Source organism: Opisthocomus hoazin, unplaced genomic scaffold, assembly GCF_030867145.1.
Source record: "Opisthocomus hoazin isolate bOpiHoa1 unplaced genomic scaffold, bOpiHoa1.hap1 HAP1_SCAFFOLD_159, whole genome shotgun sequence".
NCBI lineage: Eukaryota > Metazoa > Chordata > Aves > Opisthocomiformes > Opisthocomidae > Opisthocomus > Opisthocomus hoazin.
In genome coordinates this window covers 87,167-105,281 of record NW_027449012.1, presented here as the reverse complement: position 1 = coordinate 105,281, position 18,115 = coordinate 87,167, and the positions used below count along the sequence as shown (strand labels likewise).

At 56.8% G+C, this 18,115-nt stretch overlaps 2 protein-coding genes across 7 annotated transcripts in view; both read right to left on the bottom strand.

Annotated features, from left to right (window-relative positions):
• Window positions 1-912: 912 nt before the first annotated feature.
• Window positions 913-12,898, bottom strand: LOC104328469 (butyrophilin subfamily 1 member A1-like). Of its 6 annotated transcripts, XM_075412390.1 has the most exons (21): window positions 12,810-12,897; window positions 12,462-12,570; window positions 11,929-12,105; window positions 11,485-11,510; window positions 10,373-10,808; window positions 9,878-9,973; window positions 9,564-9,794; window positions 9,428-9,450; window positions 8,755-8,870; window positions 8,523-8,582; window positions 8,160-8,224; window positions 6,191-6,526; window positions 5,821-5,899; window positions 5,223-5,570; window positions 4,383-4,477; window positions 4,196-4,301; window positions 3,825-3,929; window positions 3,590-3,610; window positions 3,304-3,324; window positions 3,063-3,095; window positions 913-1,819 (listed from the first exon to the last, which is right to left on the bottom strand). In XM_075412390.1, exons 3-21 carry the CDS (start codon window positions 12,052-12,054, stop codon window positions 1,284-1,286), a joined length of 2,859 nt encoding a protein of 952 aa, XP_075268505.1. In that variant the 5' UTR covers window positions 12,055-12,105; window positions 12,462-12,570; window positions 12,810-12,897; the 3' UTR covers window positions 913-1,283. The 6 variants fall into 6 exon arrangements, with proteins under 6 accessions (XP_075268505.1, XP_075268504.1, XP_075268503.1 ...); XM_075412389.1 differs by having other exon boundaries at window positions 4,196-4,477; window positions 12,462-12,573; window positions 12,810-12,898; XM_075412388.1 differs by having other exon boundaries at window positions 4,196-4,477.
• LOC142360163 (uncharacterized) overlaps window positions 12,599-18,115 on the bottom strand; it is an 18,016-nt gene continuing 12,499 nt past the window's right edge. The window contains 11 exon segments of the mRNA XM_075412397.1: window positions 12,599-14,486; window positions 14,661-14,681; window positions 14,779-14,799; window positions 15,515-15,535; window positions 16,294-16,314; window positions 16,437-16,457; window positions 16,609-16,629; window positions 16,761-16,781; window positions 17,103-17,123; window positions 17,523-17,543; window positions 17,945-17,965. Coding sequence (XP_075268512.1) covers window positions 13,975-14,486; window positions 14,661-14,681; window positions 14,779-14,799; window positions 15,515-15,535; window positions 16,294-16,314; window positions 16,437-16,457; window positions 16,609-16,629; window positions 16,761-16,781; window positions 17,103-17,123; window positions 17,523-17,543; window positions 17,945-17,965 — 722 coding nt within the window. The 3' untranslated portion in view covers window positions 12,599-13,974.

Sequence of the window (18,115 nt, the reverse complement as noted above, 5' to 3'; positions counted from 1 at the left end):
CCCGGCTCCCAGCATCTGTCCCGGCTCCCAGCATCCGGACCGGCTCCCAGCATCCGGACCGGCTCCCAGCATCGGGACCGGCTCCCAGCATCGGGACCGGCTCCCAGCATCAGTACCGGCTCCCAGCATCCGGACCGGCTCCCAGCATCGGGACCGGCTCCCAGCATCTGTCCCGGCTCCCAGCATCCGGACCGGCTCCCAGCATCGGGACCGGCTCCCAGCATCTGTCCCGGCTCCCAGCATCCGGACCGGCTCCCAGCATCGGGACCGGCTCCCAGCATCTGTCCCGGCTCCCAGCATCGGGACCGGCTCCCAGCATCGGTCCCGGCTCCCAGCATCGGTCCCGGCTCCGAGGAGCGGGGGCTGCCCGGGGTCCGCTTTGTTCTCGGTTCCAGCAGCCCCAGCCCCTTCCTGCGCGTCCCCCGCCCCTTCCCGTGCTCTGACGGGGGGCTCGGCCACCCCCGCACCCCGCTCCCGCCATCACCGCACCCCCCGGCCCCCCGATCTCCGCTCCAACGCCCAGCCCCAGAGCACCCGCAGCCGTCCGCGTTGCGAAATATCGACCTCAGAACATCCGCGGAGGGGGAAATTCCTTCCGCGCTCAGAATTCCCTCATTTCCCCCCCGAGGCCGCTCTCTCGCGGCGATGCTCTCGATGCCGAAGCCCAGGAGGGAGCCCAGAGCCGCAGCCGCCTCTGCCCGGTGCCCAGCTGGGAAGGGAACCCCGCAAAGAAAAGGTTTGGGGCTCCCCAGCGCGGAGACGAGGGGGTGGCTGAAGGCTGAGTGCCCCCCGCCGCCCCCCCCCGGCGCTCCTCCTGCTCCCACCGCTGCTCCAGCTCCGCTGTCACCCCCCTCACAGGCACCAAGGACGAGAAGCCCCCAGGAGCCACCTCCACCAGACCCCACGTCCGCCTGAAAAGCTTTATTGAAGCCAAGCCCGCTGCGCCCGGGCTGGACGCGGGGCGTGCGGGAGCGAGCAGAGCCCCACGGCGCAGCTCGGCACAGACCCCGGCCCGGACCCCGGCCCGGACCCCGGCACAGACCCCGGCCCGGACCCCAGCCCGGACCCCGGCCCAGCCAAGCAACGGCGGTGGCCATGCCGCCCATCGTCCCCCGGCAGCCCCCGGCCCCTGCCCCTCAGTCCTGCTCCGGTCCCGGGCCTTGGGCAGGGCAGGGAGGGACATCTGCTCCCGCGGGAGGGAGGAGAGGAGAGCGGGCAGGGTCTGGGGGAGGGCAGGGGTTCTCGGGGTCTGGGGAGGGGAGGGGATGGGAGGGGAGAAGTATTTAGGAGGAGCTGCCCCCAATGCACAGCTGGGTTCTCTTTCTCCCCACCCAAAACCACGGGCGGATCTCCCCATCGAACGGGGCTGGTGGGAAGGTGAAGATCTCGGCCCCGCTGTCGGCGTTGATGAACGTCACCAGCCCCTCCGTGCAGTCCACACAGACCCAGATTCTGCTGGGGACCAGGAACGAGGACAGGGGCGTGCGAGGAGAGGTCAGAGATGTGAACTGCGAGTCCCGGTGCCGCACAGCCCAGATCCCACCTTCAGGGCTCATGTCCACAAACTCCGTCCTCTCCACAGAGTCCCTGGCCACCCCAACAGCCCACCATGAATTGCCTCCCACCATCCCCTCCACCTCCACCACCCAGCAGTGCCTCCCGTCCGTGAAGCCCTCCCGGCCCAACAAGCACCACCAACTGATAAATCTCTGAGGGCTGCAGGGCAGCTCCCGCCGTGAACTTCGCAGCCTCACTGTTCTCAAATCCTCCGACACGTCAAGATGGCGATGAGCCGTGGCTGGATCCAGGGTCACCACGTCTGCAGGGGACAACAGAGACACCCAGCCATGGCCGGTCGCTTGCACCGGCCACCCCAGATCCCATTGCTCACAGAATGGTGGGGGTTGGAAGGGACCTCTGGGGTCACCCAGCCCAGCCCCCTGCCCAAGCAGGGTCACCCAGAGCAGGGGGCACAGCACCGCGGCCAGGGGGGCTGGAATATCTCCAGAGAAGGAGACTCCAAAGCCTCCCTGGGCAGCCTGGGCCAGGGCTCCGGCACCCTCAGAGGGAAGAAGTTCTTCCTCGGGTTCAGCTGGAGCTTCCTCTGCTCCAGTTTGTGCCCGTTGCCCCTTGTCCTGTCGCTGGGCACCACTGGAAAGAGTCTGGCCCCATCCTCCTGACCCCCCCCTGCAGATATTTAGAAGGTCCCCTCTCTTCTCCAGACTGAACAAGCCCAGCTCCCTCAGCCTCTCCTCGTAGCAGAGATGCTCCAGTCCCCTCCTCATCCTCGTAGCCCTCTGCTGGACTCTCTCCAGGAGCTCCTCATCTTTCTTGAACTGGGGAGCCCAGAACTGGACCCAGGACTCCAGATGGGGCCTCAGCAGGGCAGAGCAGAGGGGGAGGAGAACCTCCCTCGACCTGTTGGCCACACTCCTCTTGATGCACCCCAGGAGATCGTTGAACCTCATCAGGTTCCTCTCTGGCCACCTCTCCAGCCTGTCCAGGTCTCGCTGAATGGCAGCACAGCCTGCTGGTGTATCCACCACTCCTCCCAGTTTGGTGTCATCAGCAAACTGGCTGAGGGTACACTCTAACTCTTCATCCAGGCCATTGATGAAGAAGTTAAACAAGGCCGGGCCCAGTACTGACCCCTGGGGCACACCGCTAGTTACCGGCCTCCAACCAGACTCAGCGCCGCTGATGACAACCCCCTGAACTCTGCCATTCAGCCAGTTCTCAATCCACCTCACCGACCACTCGTCCAGCCCACACTGCCTGAGCTTCCCTAGGAGGATGTGATAGGAGACCGTGTCGAAAGCCTTGCTGAAGTTGAGGTAGACAGCACCCACGGCTCTCCCCTCATCTACCCAGCCAGTCACGCCACCGTAGAGCGCTATCAGATTGCTCAAGCATCATTTCCCCTTGGTGAATCCATGCTGACTACTCCTGATAACCTTCTTTTCCTCCACTGGCTTGATGAAGACCTCTAGAATGAGTTGCTCCATCATCTCACAGCGAAAGGCAGCAGAACCACCCCAAGCAGCGATAAAATACCCAATTACCTGGGTTCTGAGGCAGCAGGAACTTTCTCCACGCTACGAGGAGAGACAAGAGCTGGTCACATCGCCCGGCCGGTGCCCTGGGCTGGTGTCCCCGAGCTGCCCACCCTCCCAGTCACAGCCCCGCGGGGTTTCCCCGGACCCAGGGCACGCAGGGATGGAGAGGACGGGCAAGGGGGGAAAGGGCCAAGCATGGAGAACCTGGACATGGACCAACGCGACGCCAACGCTCGTTGAAACTCACCCAGTGCTGAAGCCAGTTCCTCTGGAAGGGAAAACAGAAGCAATGCGTGATGAGAGGAGACAGCTCCTCATCCCACATCTCCTCTGGTGGGACTGGGCAGAGGTCAGGGAAACCCCAACTCCTTCTTGGGAGCCCTCCATCGCTCCCTGCCCGCCGCCCGCCCGCCCGCCCACCGCGGCACTCTGGAGCTCAGCCTTCGCTCCAGGAGCCCTCCAAGCCCACGGCCCTCCCGCCAGGGCTCCTTGCTCAGCAGGGGTTGCTGCTGGAAGGGGCCACCAGCACTCACCCAGCTCTCGGGACTGCAGCACTGCAAGGCAAAGGCAGAGGAAGACGTGGTCAGCAGAGCACCTGCCTTCATCCCTGAGGACATCTCCATGGGGTCTCTTGGACCTTCCCACCACCCAGACGCTCCGCCCACGCTCCCTGTCCTCCCCACCCGCACCCCGGGGCCTTCTCCCCTGCCCTCCTTTGCCCAAAGACCTTGGTGATGAAGGCAAATCCCTGCTCCGACACCCACTGACCTTTCCTCCAGAAGAGATAAGCGCTGAGGACCACGAACACAACCCAAAGCACGAGGAACACGCCCAGCGCTGCCATCCAGGGACGGGCGTCGTGGAAAAAGGGAGCTGAGGAGAACAAGCACCCGGAGAAGGGAGCATTTCTACGCTCCTCCGCACCAGGAGAAGTAAGAAAAGAAATAAAACACCGAGTGCTGTCTCCTAAAGTCCTTGTCCGGGGACGGCGGGGCCCGAGGGGCCATCATCCTCCCATCCCGTGGAGAGCCCTGAGCTCACCTGAAGCACACGAGGCATCTCGTGCCCCAGCGCTGACGTGAAGGTGCACACCCCTCCCGGTCCCCACACCCCACCGGGCCCGGCTGCCAGCGTCGCACCTGAGATGTGCAGGGACGACTCCTGCTCCTGGCTGAGCCGGCTGTTCCTCACCACGCACGACCAGTTCCCAGGTCCTTTCCCGGTCACAACGATGACATCTTCAAACTCAAAGAGGCCCCTCTCGTCAGCAGAACTTCTCTGGGACACCGAGGGGACACGCTGCCCGCCGGCATCTCTCCAGAGCACCTCCGGCTGCGGGTACCAGCCGGCCGATCGACACAGCACGCGGACGCCTCCATCCTCGTACGCCTCCAGAGAGAGGTGAAGGACAGAGCCTGTGGCTGGGGAAGAGCCCGAGCTTGGGGGGAGGTCGCGATGGCCTCAACTCCACGGCCAAGGCCGACTCCAACAGCAGACCCATCACAGGTCCCGAAGGGCGGTGGGACCGGGCACAGAAAGGTCCCTCACACCACCAAAACCACCCCAACGTGTGCAGGAACCAGAGAGCATTGGTGCCAAACGACCCCGGGTCTCCCAGAAAACAGCCTGGCAGATGAAGACCGAGCTGTCGAGCTTCAGCACCTCATGGTGGCATCTCTGCACCCACCCATCTCTGCTCAAGAACCCCTGACGCTTCCAGACAACGGGCCAGGTCTCCTGCGGCACATAAAGCAAAGCCAAAGCCAAGGTGCAGCTGGTGAGGCCTGGGAAGAGGTCGCTTCCCAACTCCAGACACAGCGTGAGGTCCCATCCTTGGCTGGGTTGGCAGCCCAGGCTCTGAGCCCAAGGAGCTGCTCAGCAGCTTGTCCCCAGCACCTTCACAGCACCACGAGGACACCCTTCACGGACACCGCAGAGACCCCACAAAGACACCGCATCCATGGAGCTCTGCCCCCAAAAGGCCCTCCAGCACCACGTTCGTGCTCCCTCCTGGGAAGGGGCCAACGGGAAGAACCCCCTTGGACCTGACCTCTCGCAATGGTTCTTCTCATTCGGGACTTAACTGAGGGACATGAGGATGGGACAGAGGTCTGCAAGGGACATCCAACCCCAGGAACACCTGGAAACACCACACCGGCCACCAACCTGTCACCTCCAGGTCCACCGTAGCTTCTCTGTACAAGTCAGCACCTTGCACGGTGCAGACGTACTGGCCATCATCAGAGGGTCTCAACCCAACGATTCGCAGGTCCAGCCTTCCACTGGGCAGACCATCTCTGGGCAGCTCTGTCCTCCCCACATATTCTTCCATCTGGTCCCCATACTGGTCCTCTCCGTCTCGGTAGTGGTGCACCGTTTCGGAGATTTCATGCCGGATCCACCTGATCTCCAAGCTCCGAGCGTCCAAGCGGGGGGACAAGTGACATGGCAGCACGATGTCCTGCCCCATGGTGGCATGGAGAGGGTGGCCTGGTCCCACCACTGTGAACTGAGCTTGGAGAAGGACATGGAGACACGGAGATCGCGCCCACGTTACTTTACGGGCACTGCGTGGCACGGGGCGAGCTTGGCGTGAGCGCCGCACGCTCCATCTGACGGGCGCTGCTTCACCCTCCCCGAGGTCCAAAGACACCCGAGAAAGCGGAGAGGGAGTGGGAGCACTCGCGGGAGCAGGAGGTGCCGTGGGGGTGGGAACCCGCCCCACAAAACCCCCCCAGCCCCGCCAGCCCTGCAGCGTCCCTACCTGATCCCAGCCCCAGGAGAACCTGGAGAACCACGAGAGAACTCAGGAGGCTCCGGGGGAACCACATCTGCGGCCGGAGCTGGAGGAGAGGGGGGAGGGGGGCAGGGGGAGGCCAAGGGGGGTTACAGCCGCCCAAGAGGGGGTGGGGGAGAAGGGCTGCGCCTGCCCCCAACACACGCCCCGAAATCCCACCCAACCACCTGCACCAGCACCCTGACGTCGGAAGGAACCGTTACTCAAGAGCAGGACGCGACCGCACACGGCTCCCCGTGCAGCTCCCCTCCCCCTCTCGGGATGGCCCCCAGATCCCTGAGAAGGCTCTGAGTTCACCAACCCTTCCAAACCCCCTGCGGAAGGAGAAGTCACTCACCGGCCACGTCCGGGCTGCAGGAGGCACCAGGCTCAAGGCTGCGCCCAACGTCTCCAACCTTCTCCCCGTTCCTGGGGTGCGGCCAGATAAGGTTCCTCCTTTTGGAGAAGAGCCCCTGAACCTCCTGCTCTCAGCCCCGCTCCTGCTCTCCTCCACGTTGGGCTTGTGCTCCTCGCCCTCACCGGTCGCTGGGACCACGGTCACCCAGCTGCCCCCAGCCACCGATGGATGAGTCTCCCTGCACGGGGGATCCCAGACCAGCTGGGCATCCCCACCAGGGTCCGTCCACCCAGGAGACCCCGTGCAGGGACGCTCCTGCGGGGAGCAGCTCTGGTTCTGCACCAAGAACAGAATCACAGAATGGTGGGGGTTGGAAGGGACCTCTGTGGGTCACCCAGCCCAGCCCCCTGCCCAAGCAGGGTCACCCAGAGCAGGGGGCACAGCACCGCGGCCAGGCGGGGCTGGAATATCTCCAGAGAAGGAGACTCCACAGCCTCCCTGGGCAGCCTGGGCCAGGGCTCCGGCACCCTCAGAGGGAAGAAGTTCTTCCTCGGGTTCAGCTGGAGCTTCCTCTGCTCCAGTTTGTGCCCGTTGCCCCTTGTCCTGTTGCTGGGCACCACTGGAAAGAGTCTGGCCCCGTCCTCCTGACCCCCACCCTGAAGATATTTAGAAGGTCCTCTCTCTTCTCCAGGCTGAACAAGCCCAGCTCCCTCAGCCTTTCCTCGTAGGAGAGATGCTCCAGTCCCCTCATCATCCTTGTAGCCCTCTGCTGGACTCTCTCCAGGAGTTCCTCATCTTTCTTGAACTGGGGAGCCCAGAACTGGACGCAGTGCTCCAGATGGGGCCCCACCAGGGCAGAGCAGAGGGGGAGGAGAACCTCCCTCAACCTGTTTGCCAGGTTCTCCAACTTGGGTTCTACCACCAATGTCAGCTGCACCCTGGTGAAAGGCTCCCAGATCTTCTCCAAGGGCTGCGATGCCACAGACAGATGGGGCTGCGAGAAAGACGGTGTCACCTTGCAGCTGCTCCAGACCCTCCTGCAGCCCTACCCTACAGGTCCCTCCACGGCTGAGAGGGCCACAAACCTGCACCCCAATTCTTGCTCCACGCCGTGGCTGACTGCAGGAAGGAGACGACGGTGGGGTGCGCGCAGCTCCCTGCATTTCCCCCCCAGGTCCCTTTGCCCTCTTGGTGGTAGCCCATCCTTCTGCACATCCAAGCAAGGAAGGAGCAGGGAAAAGTCCCGAGACACGGGGTCACGTCCCAGAGAGAGGGACACCACCCCATGCCCTGCCTGGAGCCATCCCAGAGCTGCATCCCGGGGCTTGGCCCTTCCCGTAGCCCCAGGAGTCGCCGGACAACATGAAACGACGAAAAAAAAATGCCTTTTTTTTTTTTTTGTCTTGTTTTGAGCAAATTCTAGAATTCTGCAACATCATAAAAAAAAAAAATAAAGGAGGAAAAAAGCGCACAACGAGCAGAAAACCCCGAAGCTGGACCTGGTGAGGGCAGGGAACGCTCACGGGCGGAGGCGGAGGCGGGAGCCCCTCCCCAGCCAGAAGAAAGGGAAGATGCTCTCCCCACCGAACGGGGCTCTTCGGAACGTGAAGATGGGCGGCCCGCGCTCGCTGAAGTAAAAGGCCACTTGTCCCCCTCCGTAATCCAGAGCCACCCACACCCTCCCAGTTTCCCCAGGGGTGGGGAAGGTGGTGATGGGGGAAGTGAAGGCGCGGTAGCGGTTCCCGCACCGCCCCACGGCCCAGATCCCCTTCTCCGGTTGGAAGTCCAGCCAACCCTTCCTGGGCACGGAGCGTCGGGCCACCCCCAGCGCCCAGGTCCTGCCTCCGGCCACCTCCACCTCCCAGCAGTGTCTCCCCGCGGTGAAGCCCCGGCGGCCCAGCACGCAGCAGGAGGCATCGAATCGCTGAGGGGCGGCGGGCAGATCCCGACCCGCGTCCGTCCATCTTACCCCCCGCCGGTCCCGGGACAGGACGAGCCGTGAGTTGGCCGTGTCGGGGTCCAGAGTCACGAATGCTGACAGGGATGGAGAAGAAACGGGTGCTGGAGGAGGACATCACCTCCCAGAAAAGCCCTGCTTCAACTTGGGCAACCCCAGCATCGCCCATCTGGGCATAGGAGCAGAAACATCTCCATGTCTTCTTCCTTGGGAAAGCCTTGCCTTGGGCTGGAGGACCGGGCAGAGCTCTTTTGTATCTTCCAGAACCCCAAAGCGAGCTAAACTCCTCATTTCCCGGCCATTTTCAGCACTAATTTGGCTAAAACTGACCTCGCGGGAGCCCTCCCTCGCAGCCGCTCCTCAGAACCACCTCACCTTTTCCATCTCCTCCTGGAGATGGTCCTTGCTCTTTCTCCAGTTCAGACGGCAAAATGTCTAGGGGGTGGAAAACAAAGGTTGGACGTCACGCTTTCTGGCTGGTAATTCTGCTTTCTCTTCCCCCCACCGTGTTTTTCCTGGGAAAACAGGAAAAAAAGCAGGAGGCAGAGCTGCCCCGTCCCACAACGGTGGGAAACCTCCCCATCAACCTGGTCACGCTCCACAGCACCTTGAAATCTCCCCAGCGTCTCTCGGAGGACGTAGATTTGTTGAGAAATGACGTGGAGATTCTGGTCCAGGTCCGAGAAGGTCGCTGTTGTCCTCCGGGCACCGCCCATCTCCCACCTGGATGCAAACCTTTCCCCTTAGGTATGGGACTCATCGTGATGGCATGAGATGCTGGGACCATCCCTCCTCCCTCCCAACCCAGGCAATCTGGGGATGGGGATGAGCTGGCTGTCCCCAAAATGTCCCTCTGTCCCAGGTTTGGAGATGCCAAACGGCTCTGTAGCCAGGAGGACACTTGGGTCCCTGTTGCCCTGATGGCCAAGAGGACCTCCAGGTTTGGAGATGCCAAACAGCTCTGTACAGGAGGACACTTGGGTCCCTGTTGCCCTGATGGTCAAGAGGACCTCCAGGTTTGGAGATGCCAAACGGCTCTGTACAGGAGGACACTTGGGTCCCTGATGGTCAAGAGGACCTCCAGTCTTGGGGTGCTTCCTCTCGTGGCATCCCTGTGCCCTAGGGACTCAGGGGCACCTTCTTGTCTCCACACCTCTCCAGGCCTCACTTCAAGCCCTGCCTGAGCTGCCAAAATGTCCACCTCTGTTCCAGAAACCATGCGGATGGTGCCTGCGAGCCTTCCCCCACCACTGAGACGTGGGTGGTGGAAGAGCACGTACCTGTCCACAGTGCCTCGGGCATCCTGGAACAGAAAGAGAGAGAAAAAAGCCTCAGCCTCCCACCCCAAAACTGCGGGAAGACTCCGGCCAAGGTGACGCTGGACCCTCTTCTGTCTTGCCCAGTAGAGCATCTGACCTGCAGGAAGCTGCTCGCAGGTTGCTCAAGCTTCTTCTCCATCTCGCAGATGAGGACATCGAGGAGCGAAATTTCCCCCGACATCTTGGTCTCCTCTTCCTCCTGCCTCCTCATCATCTCTCTGTCCAGCTCTCCCAGCCGAGCCAGGAGGACGAGCTCTTGGTCCTTCAGAAACCGGCGCAACTGTCGAAACTCGGACACGATCTTCTGCCTCTCGACCTCCGTCTGTGTCTGCAGGACACGGAAAGACCACGTCATGGACCACACTGGTCCAGAACCTCTGTTTTTCCTGGGTGATGGCAACAGCTACTTACCAAATAGTCCTGGCATCGCCTCTCTCCGCTTCTTTTCAGTTCCAAAATCTCTTCCTTTTGCTTCCTGAGCTTCTCCAGGTCACTTTGTATCTGCTCCTGAAGGAAAGAAAACGGGTTGGGAGGGTACCTAAAAATCACAGCACCGGCGCAAGGATGGAGAAGACACCGGAGGACAACGGAGGAGTAAGGTCCATTCTCACGTGATATAAATCGGAAAATACCTGTTGACTGATTTGGGGCAAAGGGTTTAGTCTGAAAATCAGCATTTTCATATTTTTAGCCAAAAAGAGCGGTGTTCTGGCTTTATTTTTTCTAGCTCTCCCCAGTTTTTTCCATTTATTTATTTTGATGGGTGAAAAAACCAACAACTATGGAGAACGTCAAAGCTGGCTTGAAGCCTGTGGTCCTGAGAAGCTCACAGAAACCACAGCGTGCCTTAAGGTGGTCAGAAAAATTTCAGAAGAGGAAGAACCCGAGCTCAGCCGTGCACCTGACCTTGTCCTCTTGGGCAGATTCCTCCACGCAGGCTGTAGCGGAACCTCCGCCAGCCCTTGGTCCATCATGGCTGGAGCTGGATGCTTTTGTATCACCCTTGAAGGCGACTGTCCTCTTGCGCCACGAGCAGAGATGCTCCTTCTCCTCCCTGTCTCCTTCCAGACCCAAGAGCTTCAGCTTCTCCACTAAATGCTCCAAATGCTGCTTTGGCTGGAAATTTCCTTTCCCAAGCCGGCTTCGGTGGCCGACTGCTTCGGCGTCTCCAAGCCTTCCTCGGTCCGGCCAGGATCGGGCCGTGCCACCTCTGCAGCTGAGATCCAGCCGATACTGGAGGATGGCGTGGTGGGTGCTTTCTTCTCCCCCTTCCCTTGTGCTAGAGAAGCCAGAGGCCATGGCAGCAGCTTCTGCACCTTCTCTTGTGTCTTCTCCTTGCTGCCTGCAGCGGAATGAACACATAAAAGATCTCAGCATGGGTGGAGGAAGGAGAACCAGTGGTGAGAAGCTCCAATCTCTTTTAGATGTTAATTTTAGGGAGGGATGAATTGCCCTCTAGCAAGGCTTGGACTTTAACGCCCATCTCTTGGACATCGAGGTTTGTCTGGCCTCGTGCAAGTCTGCACCACAGGCGCTGACATCCCCGGTTGGCGTCTCCACTCCTGGGATGGCCAAAGGAGGAGCCAACCTGGTGGGAACCGGCGTTTTGTCCCCAAAGCTCAGGCTCCGACCCGCCTCCTTGCTGCTACGTGACCTGGTGTCCCCCCACGTCCGCTCCCCACCCTTCAAAGCAAGGACCGAAGCCTTGGGGTGCACTTGCCAACGGAGAAACCCTCCGAGGTGCTCAGACGCCGTGCTGGAAAGCCGTTTCCGTGTCTTCTTCCCACTTTCCCTTTATCCGGAACCAATTTTAACTGATGGACGCGGCAGCTGCAGAACCTGGAAGCGTTCCCCGAAGCAGGCTCAGCGACATGACCCCCCGGCCAACCTCGGCAGCTCGCACCGCACGGACAGCCCCCAGCCACCCCAAAATTTAACAGCCCGTCGTCGTCACTTGGAGAAACATCTCGGCAGGGCCAGGGTGGGACGTCCCTGACCCTCCCAAAGGAGACGCTTACCTCTTCACCAGCAGCACAAGGTCTTCCTAGATGATTTATTTTAATGAGCGTGGGGCGATTTAGTCCACGTGGCTCCTCTCCAGCTGCTCCGGGACTGTTGGAGCTCGGAGTCGGATCACGTGGAGGACACGGGGAAAATATCAGCCCTATTTAAGGAAACGCGGAGAGGAACGCGCTGCCCGGCGTCTCCCCGCCCGGGACAGGCTCGTTTACAGCTCAGCGTCCCCAAACTTGGATTTTTCAACCCAGCGCTCGGGTTGGAAACGGCTTCATCGCTTTCAGCCGCGGGGTAAAATATCTCCGGCCACCGGGCGCGACGGGGCGCCTGCCACCGCGCCACGCGGGGACCGTCCAAGCGCAGCCGCGTCCCCGGGGGGTCACCACCCGCCTCGGCCTTCACCGGGGCAAAAATAACCGCCGCGCTCGGCCAGCCGCCGTAAATACCGGGACGGGACGGGCAGCGTCTCCGCCTGGCGCCCGGCCTCGCCCCGGCTCACAGCCACCACCTTCCCCACCGCAGTCTTTAGTTACAGCAACCGGTGCCTCGAAGCCGCTGGCGGTGATTTCCATCGCGGAGGAAGGGCAGCTTCTCCTCCGTGATGTTTCCCACGTTGATGGTTACTTAGAAAAGAGGATTATTTAAAAATATTACTATAAATAATTATATATTCCCCCCAAATTTCTGCCTGCTGGCAGAGGGAATGGTATTTTGAGCTGCTACAGCCAGCGTGCTTCCATAGCTAACGTGCTACCATCTTGAGACCCTCAGACATGAATGGTCTGTCCCTCTCGGGTCTTCTCCTGCCTACCCTACACCAGTGCCACCCCAAACGTGCGTTGCCAGGGCAGTAACGAAGGTTTCTGGCCCAACAAACCACAGGAGGAAAAACCCCGAACCGTAGGGATGAGCCCGTGAGGTGCTCGTGGGTGGGAGACGACAGCGTCCCTCCTTGACGGGATCGTGCAACGGGACCCACCTCAAACACCCCCCATTTTCAGGGGGGTAAGCGGGGCGAGATCCCGCAAGGAGAGATCACGGGGGCTGCAGGCATCATCTGAAAGGGCCGGGAGGGCTTCACGTTGAACCTGCTGGAGAAAGCAATCAAACGCTCTGGAGAGTCTCAAGTGGTTTATTACGAGATGGGAACTACCAGTTGGCCATCCCACGGTGGGGCAAAAGAGAAGGTTTCAGCTGTTAGAGGTGGCTAAGAACAAGCAGGGATCAGAGAGGAATTCATTGGTGTGACTAAAGTGCAGCGAGACACAGTGAAAGGTGAAGACCATGGTGCCCATCCCCCCTGGCAGTGATCCCCCTAATCGCCCACCTTCCAGCACGGCCCCATGCTGATCTCCAGCACTGGCTTGACCTCCTCCATGAATCCAGTTCTAGAGCTCCCAGTATCTCACTGGGAGCTTCACGGCAACGCGATGCAGAGCTCCATGCTGGCGTGAGCCTCTTCAAACCTTGAATCCACACGGTCTGGATCTCTGGCACCCTAACTTTCACCCAAGGGCATCACACCAGCTTGGTCTTCAACCCAGGCTTATCTCTTCTCCCAAAGTCTGAGCTAAACTCGTGGATTCTGGCAAAGCCAACGGGAATAACGTCACCTGCCCAGGCCAGACTGGAGTCAAATCTAGTCCTGCTGGAGGACCTGGTCTGCTACCAAGGATTACAGGAGCAATCCTTTTCAAGGAGGAAGCCTGTGGAGATGTTGGTGCACAAAGCTGATGGCATTGACCAGGCGCCTTGGAGCTCTGGGGACAATCACAGAGGGCTCACCACGTCCTTTCTCCAGCCGAGGGCAAAGGGCCTGAATTTGCACGCGGGTTGGGCGAAGGAGAGTTGTTTACTCTCTTCCAGGCGTAGACTTCTTCAACGGTTGATGAAGAGAGTCCTTCAGCAGTTGAGGAGGAGAGGTGGGCACATGGAAAGCACAATTTGCCTGTCCTATTTTGATGTCCACATCTGGACGAGGCAAATTGCCCATCAGAAGTGCTCATTTCCCTCTGTCTACGACAAAAGTGTCTCCAATGGTTTGAATCTCCATGTCAGCCACCAACGATGAGAAGAAAACACTGGTGGACTCCCACTCTGGTGACGCGGGCAGCATGAACAATGACAGATCCTGGTGCCCACCTCTTTCCATCAACCGCAGGAGGACCCTACGTCTCTCTGCAGGTCATCCGATGTTCCTGGACACTGGAACCGCACCTACGAGACACTGGGGCCAAGGGCTGAGGTTGGGTGGACCTTCTGCCACTTGCATTGAGGACGTACAGGATGGGCCGCCTTTCCTTTGTGTGACGACGGTTGGAGATGGGGGAGAACGAGGTTTGATGCTGCTCTTCCCGAGAGCATGTCTATCCCGGTCTCTGTCCTGCTGCTCTTAACCACCTAGCTGTTGGGATCTTGATGGAGCTTCCACCGCTCCTCCTGCCCCTCGAGCCACCTGTGCCGAGCTCTCCACGCAAGGAGGAACGCAAGGGTCACCGGACCAGGGAGACCGAGCCCAGCTCCACCCAGAACCACGGCCGGATCCGCTCCCCGCCGAAGGAAGCTGGAGGGAACGTGAAGATGGGCGTTCCGTTCTCGACGTCGAAAAACGCCACCTCGCCCCACTCGTAGTCGAGGGAGATCCGGATCTTCCTGGGGACCCGCGGCAGGTCAAGGCGGGTCGGCGGCGAGGTGAGGGCGCGGTTCTCAAAGCCCCACTGCTGCACCGCCCAGATCCCCTCCTCGGGGTTGAAGTCGACGGGTCCCTTCCTGGGCAGGGACTCTTTGCTGACGCCGACGGCGCAGTAGTGTCCCTCTGCCACGTCCACCACCCAGCAGTGTCTCCCGGAGGAGAAGGCTTCGCGACCCAGCACGCAAGGATCGGCGTCAAAGCGCTGGGGGCCGGCCGGAGGCTCCCCCAGGACGTACTCCCACCGGACGCTCTTCTGATCCTCGGAGACGATGAGGCGGGGGTGGGCCGTCTCCGGGTCCAGCGTCACGTTTGCTGTGGAAAAGGGGAAAAAAAGAGAAATTAAATTGAACGGATTTAACCCGCCTTTCGCCCGGGGATCGTCTTGGGAACCTAACGAGGCGTCTCGGGGGCCTGAGGTGCGTCCTTCCCCGCGACGCCGCTCGGCAGATCCCATCGCGTGCCGTCATCCGTCTCCAGATCACTCACCCATTTTTTCTTCCTCTTTCCCTAAAAACGCACAAGAGAAGGTCGGTTACGAGCGGCGACGCGAACCGGACGCCAAAAGCCCACGGGGCGTCCGCGGCAGCGGGCAAAGGGCACTTACTGTGCTCCGCGAGGCATCTTCCTGGGGAGAGGAAAAATTGAAAGGCGTTTTAATGAGCGGTTCTCAACTCCTAACGCCCCCAGTCCTAATTTTTAAATTTCCTTCCCTCATTTTTGGCTTTTTTTAAAAAAAATTTCCTTCCCTCATTTTTGTTGTGTGTTTTTTTTTTTTTTTTTTTTAACAAAATGTCCTTCCCTCATTTTTGGCTTTTTTTTAAAATTTCATTCCGACATGTTCTGCTTTTTTAAAAATTTCTTTCCATCATTTTTTGCTTTTTAAAAATTTCCCTCCCTCACTTTTTCCTACTTTTTTTACTTTCTTCCTTCCTTTTTTGCTTTTTTTGATTTTCCTTCCTTTATTTTCTGCTACTTTTTTCACTTCCTTCCTTTATTTTTTGCTTTTTTAAAATGTCCTTCCCTCCCCCTCCAAAGTGTTTTTTCCCCTAGCGTGCGGTTAAACCCTTGTGAACTCAGAGCCGACGGAGACTCGCGTCCGTCGCCGGACTCGTCGTTCAGATCAAAGCTCAGAAAATGAAATTCAGCTGCTGTAACGGAACGCGCGGGCCGCCGCCGCCCAGCCAGCCGTGACCAGCGGGCACGGCTCCTCGCGTCGCGGGGCAGGAAGGCGCCGGGGCGCTCCGGGAAGCCGCCCGCAACGCGCTGCCCACGTCCGCGGAGGTTCCGCACCCCGAACCTCGCGGCTCCTCGCGCCCCGCGCGCTTCGCCGGGACACTCACGCGCTCTTGCCTTGTGCTCCTCTGCAAAGGGAAGCGACAGAAAGGGCTCGGGGTTGGCTTGCGCCGTTAATAATACAATAATTAACAGCGTTAATAATATATTGTAGAGTCACATGTTACTAGATAATTACGCAAGAGATTTATTATAGATAATATATTATTATATATTTTATATACTGTTCATATATTACTTCTATATATTATATACCTATACATAACATATATGTATTTTCTATTATATCTTCATATAATTCATACAATAATTCCTATAATTCAAATAACTCCTATAATTCATAACGCCTATAATAATGCCTACAATTCATAATTCCTGTAATAAATCCTATAATTCATAATTCCTATAACAAATCCTATAATAAATCCTATAATTCGTAATTCCTATAATACATCCTATAATACATCCTATAATTCATAATTCCTATAATAAATCCTGTAATAAATTCTATAACTCATAATTCCTATACTAAATCCTATACTAAATCCTATAATAATTCCTATAATTCCTATTATTCAAATTCATATAATTAATATAAATAACACACACATATAATATAATATAATATCATATCATATCATATCAAATAATTTAACTATATATTACATAATTATAATGCATGCATTATTCTACTTTATCCCCCTTAGCCCAGGTTTCCAGAAACCCCCCCCAAAGCAGCTCAGAAAAAGGCGTAAGAAATTTAAAAAAATCGGCGACCAAACATGAGACTTCTAGATCGGCTTTTCTCGCAACCAGAGCGACTTACCCAGCTCTGCAGCGAGCGCATCTGAAAAGAGAGGGGGAAAAAAGGGGAAAAACAGGGATTTCCACGAGAATTCACGCCGAGGCGACGACACGGATCTGACAAACACCCAAAGTTCACGTCCCGGGGCGACGTCTGGTACTCACCGATTTTCCTATCACGTTTTTCTAAATAAAGGAAAACAAGAAAAAAAAAAAAAAAAATCAAAGCTCTTATGGTCTTACTTTTTATTTTTCCTTAATATAAAATATAAAACCAAAAATACAGACCATAAAATACACATATTTGTTTTGCTGGAGGGCAGAGGAAAACACTCACCGACCTCCGCAGACAGTTCATCTTAAGAGAAAAAAAATAAAGATACTGATACTAAAATCAAGATTTTTATTCTTCTCCTTCTTATAATGAAAATAAATGTCACGAGTCCGTGCACCGCGTTCAGGGGGCTCAGGAAGGAGGTGGGCACCTACCGATTCTCAGATCACGCTCTCCTAAAGAAGGAAAAATAAACAGGAAAAGGGGAAAAATAAGTTATTCCTAACTGCTCCCCCCCTGCTGTGCGTGTTCGACTTTTAGAGATAAATCTGATATTTTTCCATTCTGCACAGAAAATGATCATTGTAATTTTATATAAATTTTATATAATTTGGTAGATAATTTATTTAATTTAATTTTATATAAATTAAACCATCCCCTAATCGACTCCCGCAACCTTAAGGCAAAGATCATGACTTGCTCCCACCAAACCCCAACCTAAACACAACCAAGACTTTCGCAAAATTTTGAATTTTTTATTTTAAAGAAGGACTTACCCAGCTCCGTGGTGAGTTCCCCTAGACAGAGTGAAAGGAAAACTGCTTTTAATGATGAATATTTTTATTTTCCCCTACACATAGGCACTTCACAGCTCGCTGGGAGATTCTATGTTTCCCTCCAAGAACACATTTATGGATTTTTAATTTTAATTGTTCTCCGGAGAGTGAAGCATCAGTGAATCGAAGAGAGCCCTCGGCACCAGAACACCAACCCCCAAATCACTCCTTCTTCCCCAAAATGGAACAGCGAAGGGCGCTTGGGCTGCCCAGGGAGAACCCACCCAGCAGCATCCGAGGATGGGCAGTTTTTGAACATTCCTTTTTATCTCATATTAAAGGAAAAGATTTCTGTTTCTGAGCAATATTTGCACCCCCCCACGCTTTTTCCCGTTAAAGGCAGAAGAGGACAACGCTTACCGATCCGTGCAGCCCGTTCCGCTAAAAGAGAGAAAAAAAGAGGGAGAAAAAAATCATAAATGTAATTTGTTTTGGTTTTGCATCACCCACAAATTGCAACTGGACAATTTCCCTCAACGCCGGACTGTTGGCTGTTTTTATTATTTTCATTTTTAAATTTTTTTTTTTTTAATTTTGCTCGTGATTCTTTTTCCTAAACCGAGATAAAAAAGAAAACACGAAAACTCAAAATAATGTAAATGAGAAATCTACAGGGGAAGAAGAAAATCTGCGGGGGGAAGGAGAAAAAAATCTACAGGGGGGAAGGAAAAAAAAAATCTATGGGGGGAAGGAAAAAAAATCTATGGGGGGGAAGGAAAAAAAATCTATGGGGGGGAAGGAAAAAAAAATCTACAGGGGGGAAGGAGAGAGAAAGGACTTACCAAGCTCTTCAGTGATTTCCTCTTAAAGGAAGGAAATAAATGAAATAATTAGGATTTCTTTGCTCCCTTGGTACCTCGGGAGGGCTGAGAGCGTACGAGATCTCAACAGAAACCTCGGGAACTCTCCCGCTATCCAAAGAATTTGGTATTTTGGGGGGGAAGCGCAGCTCC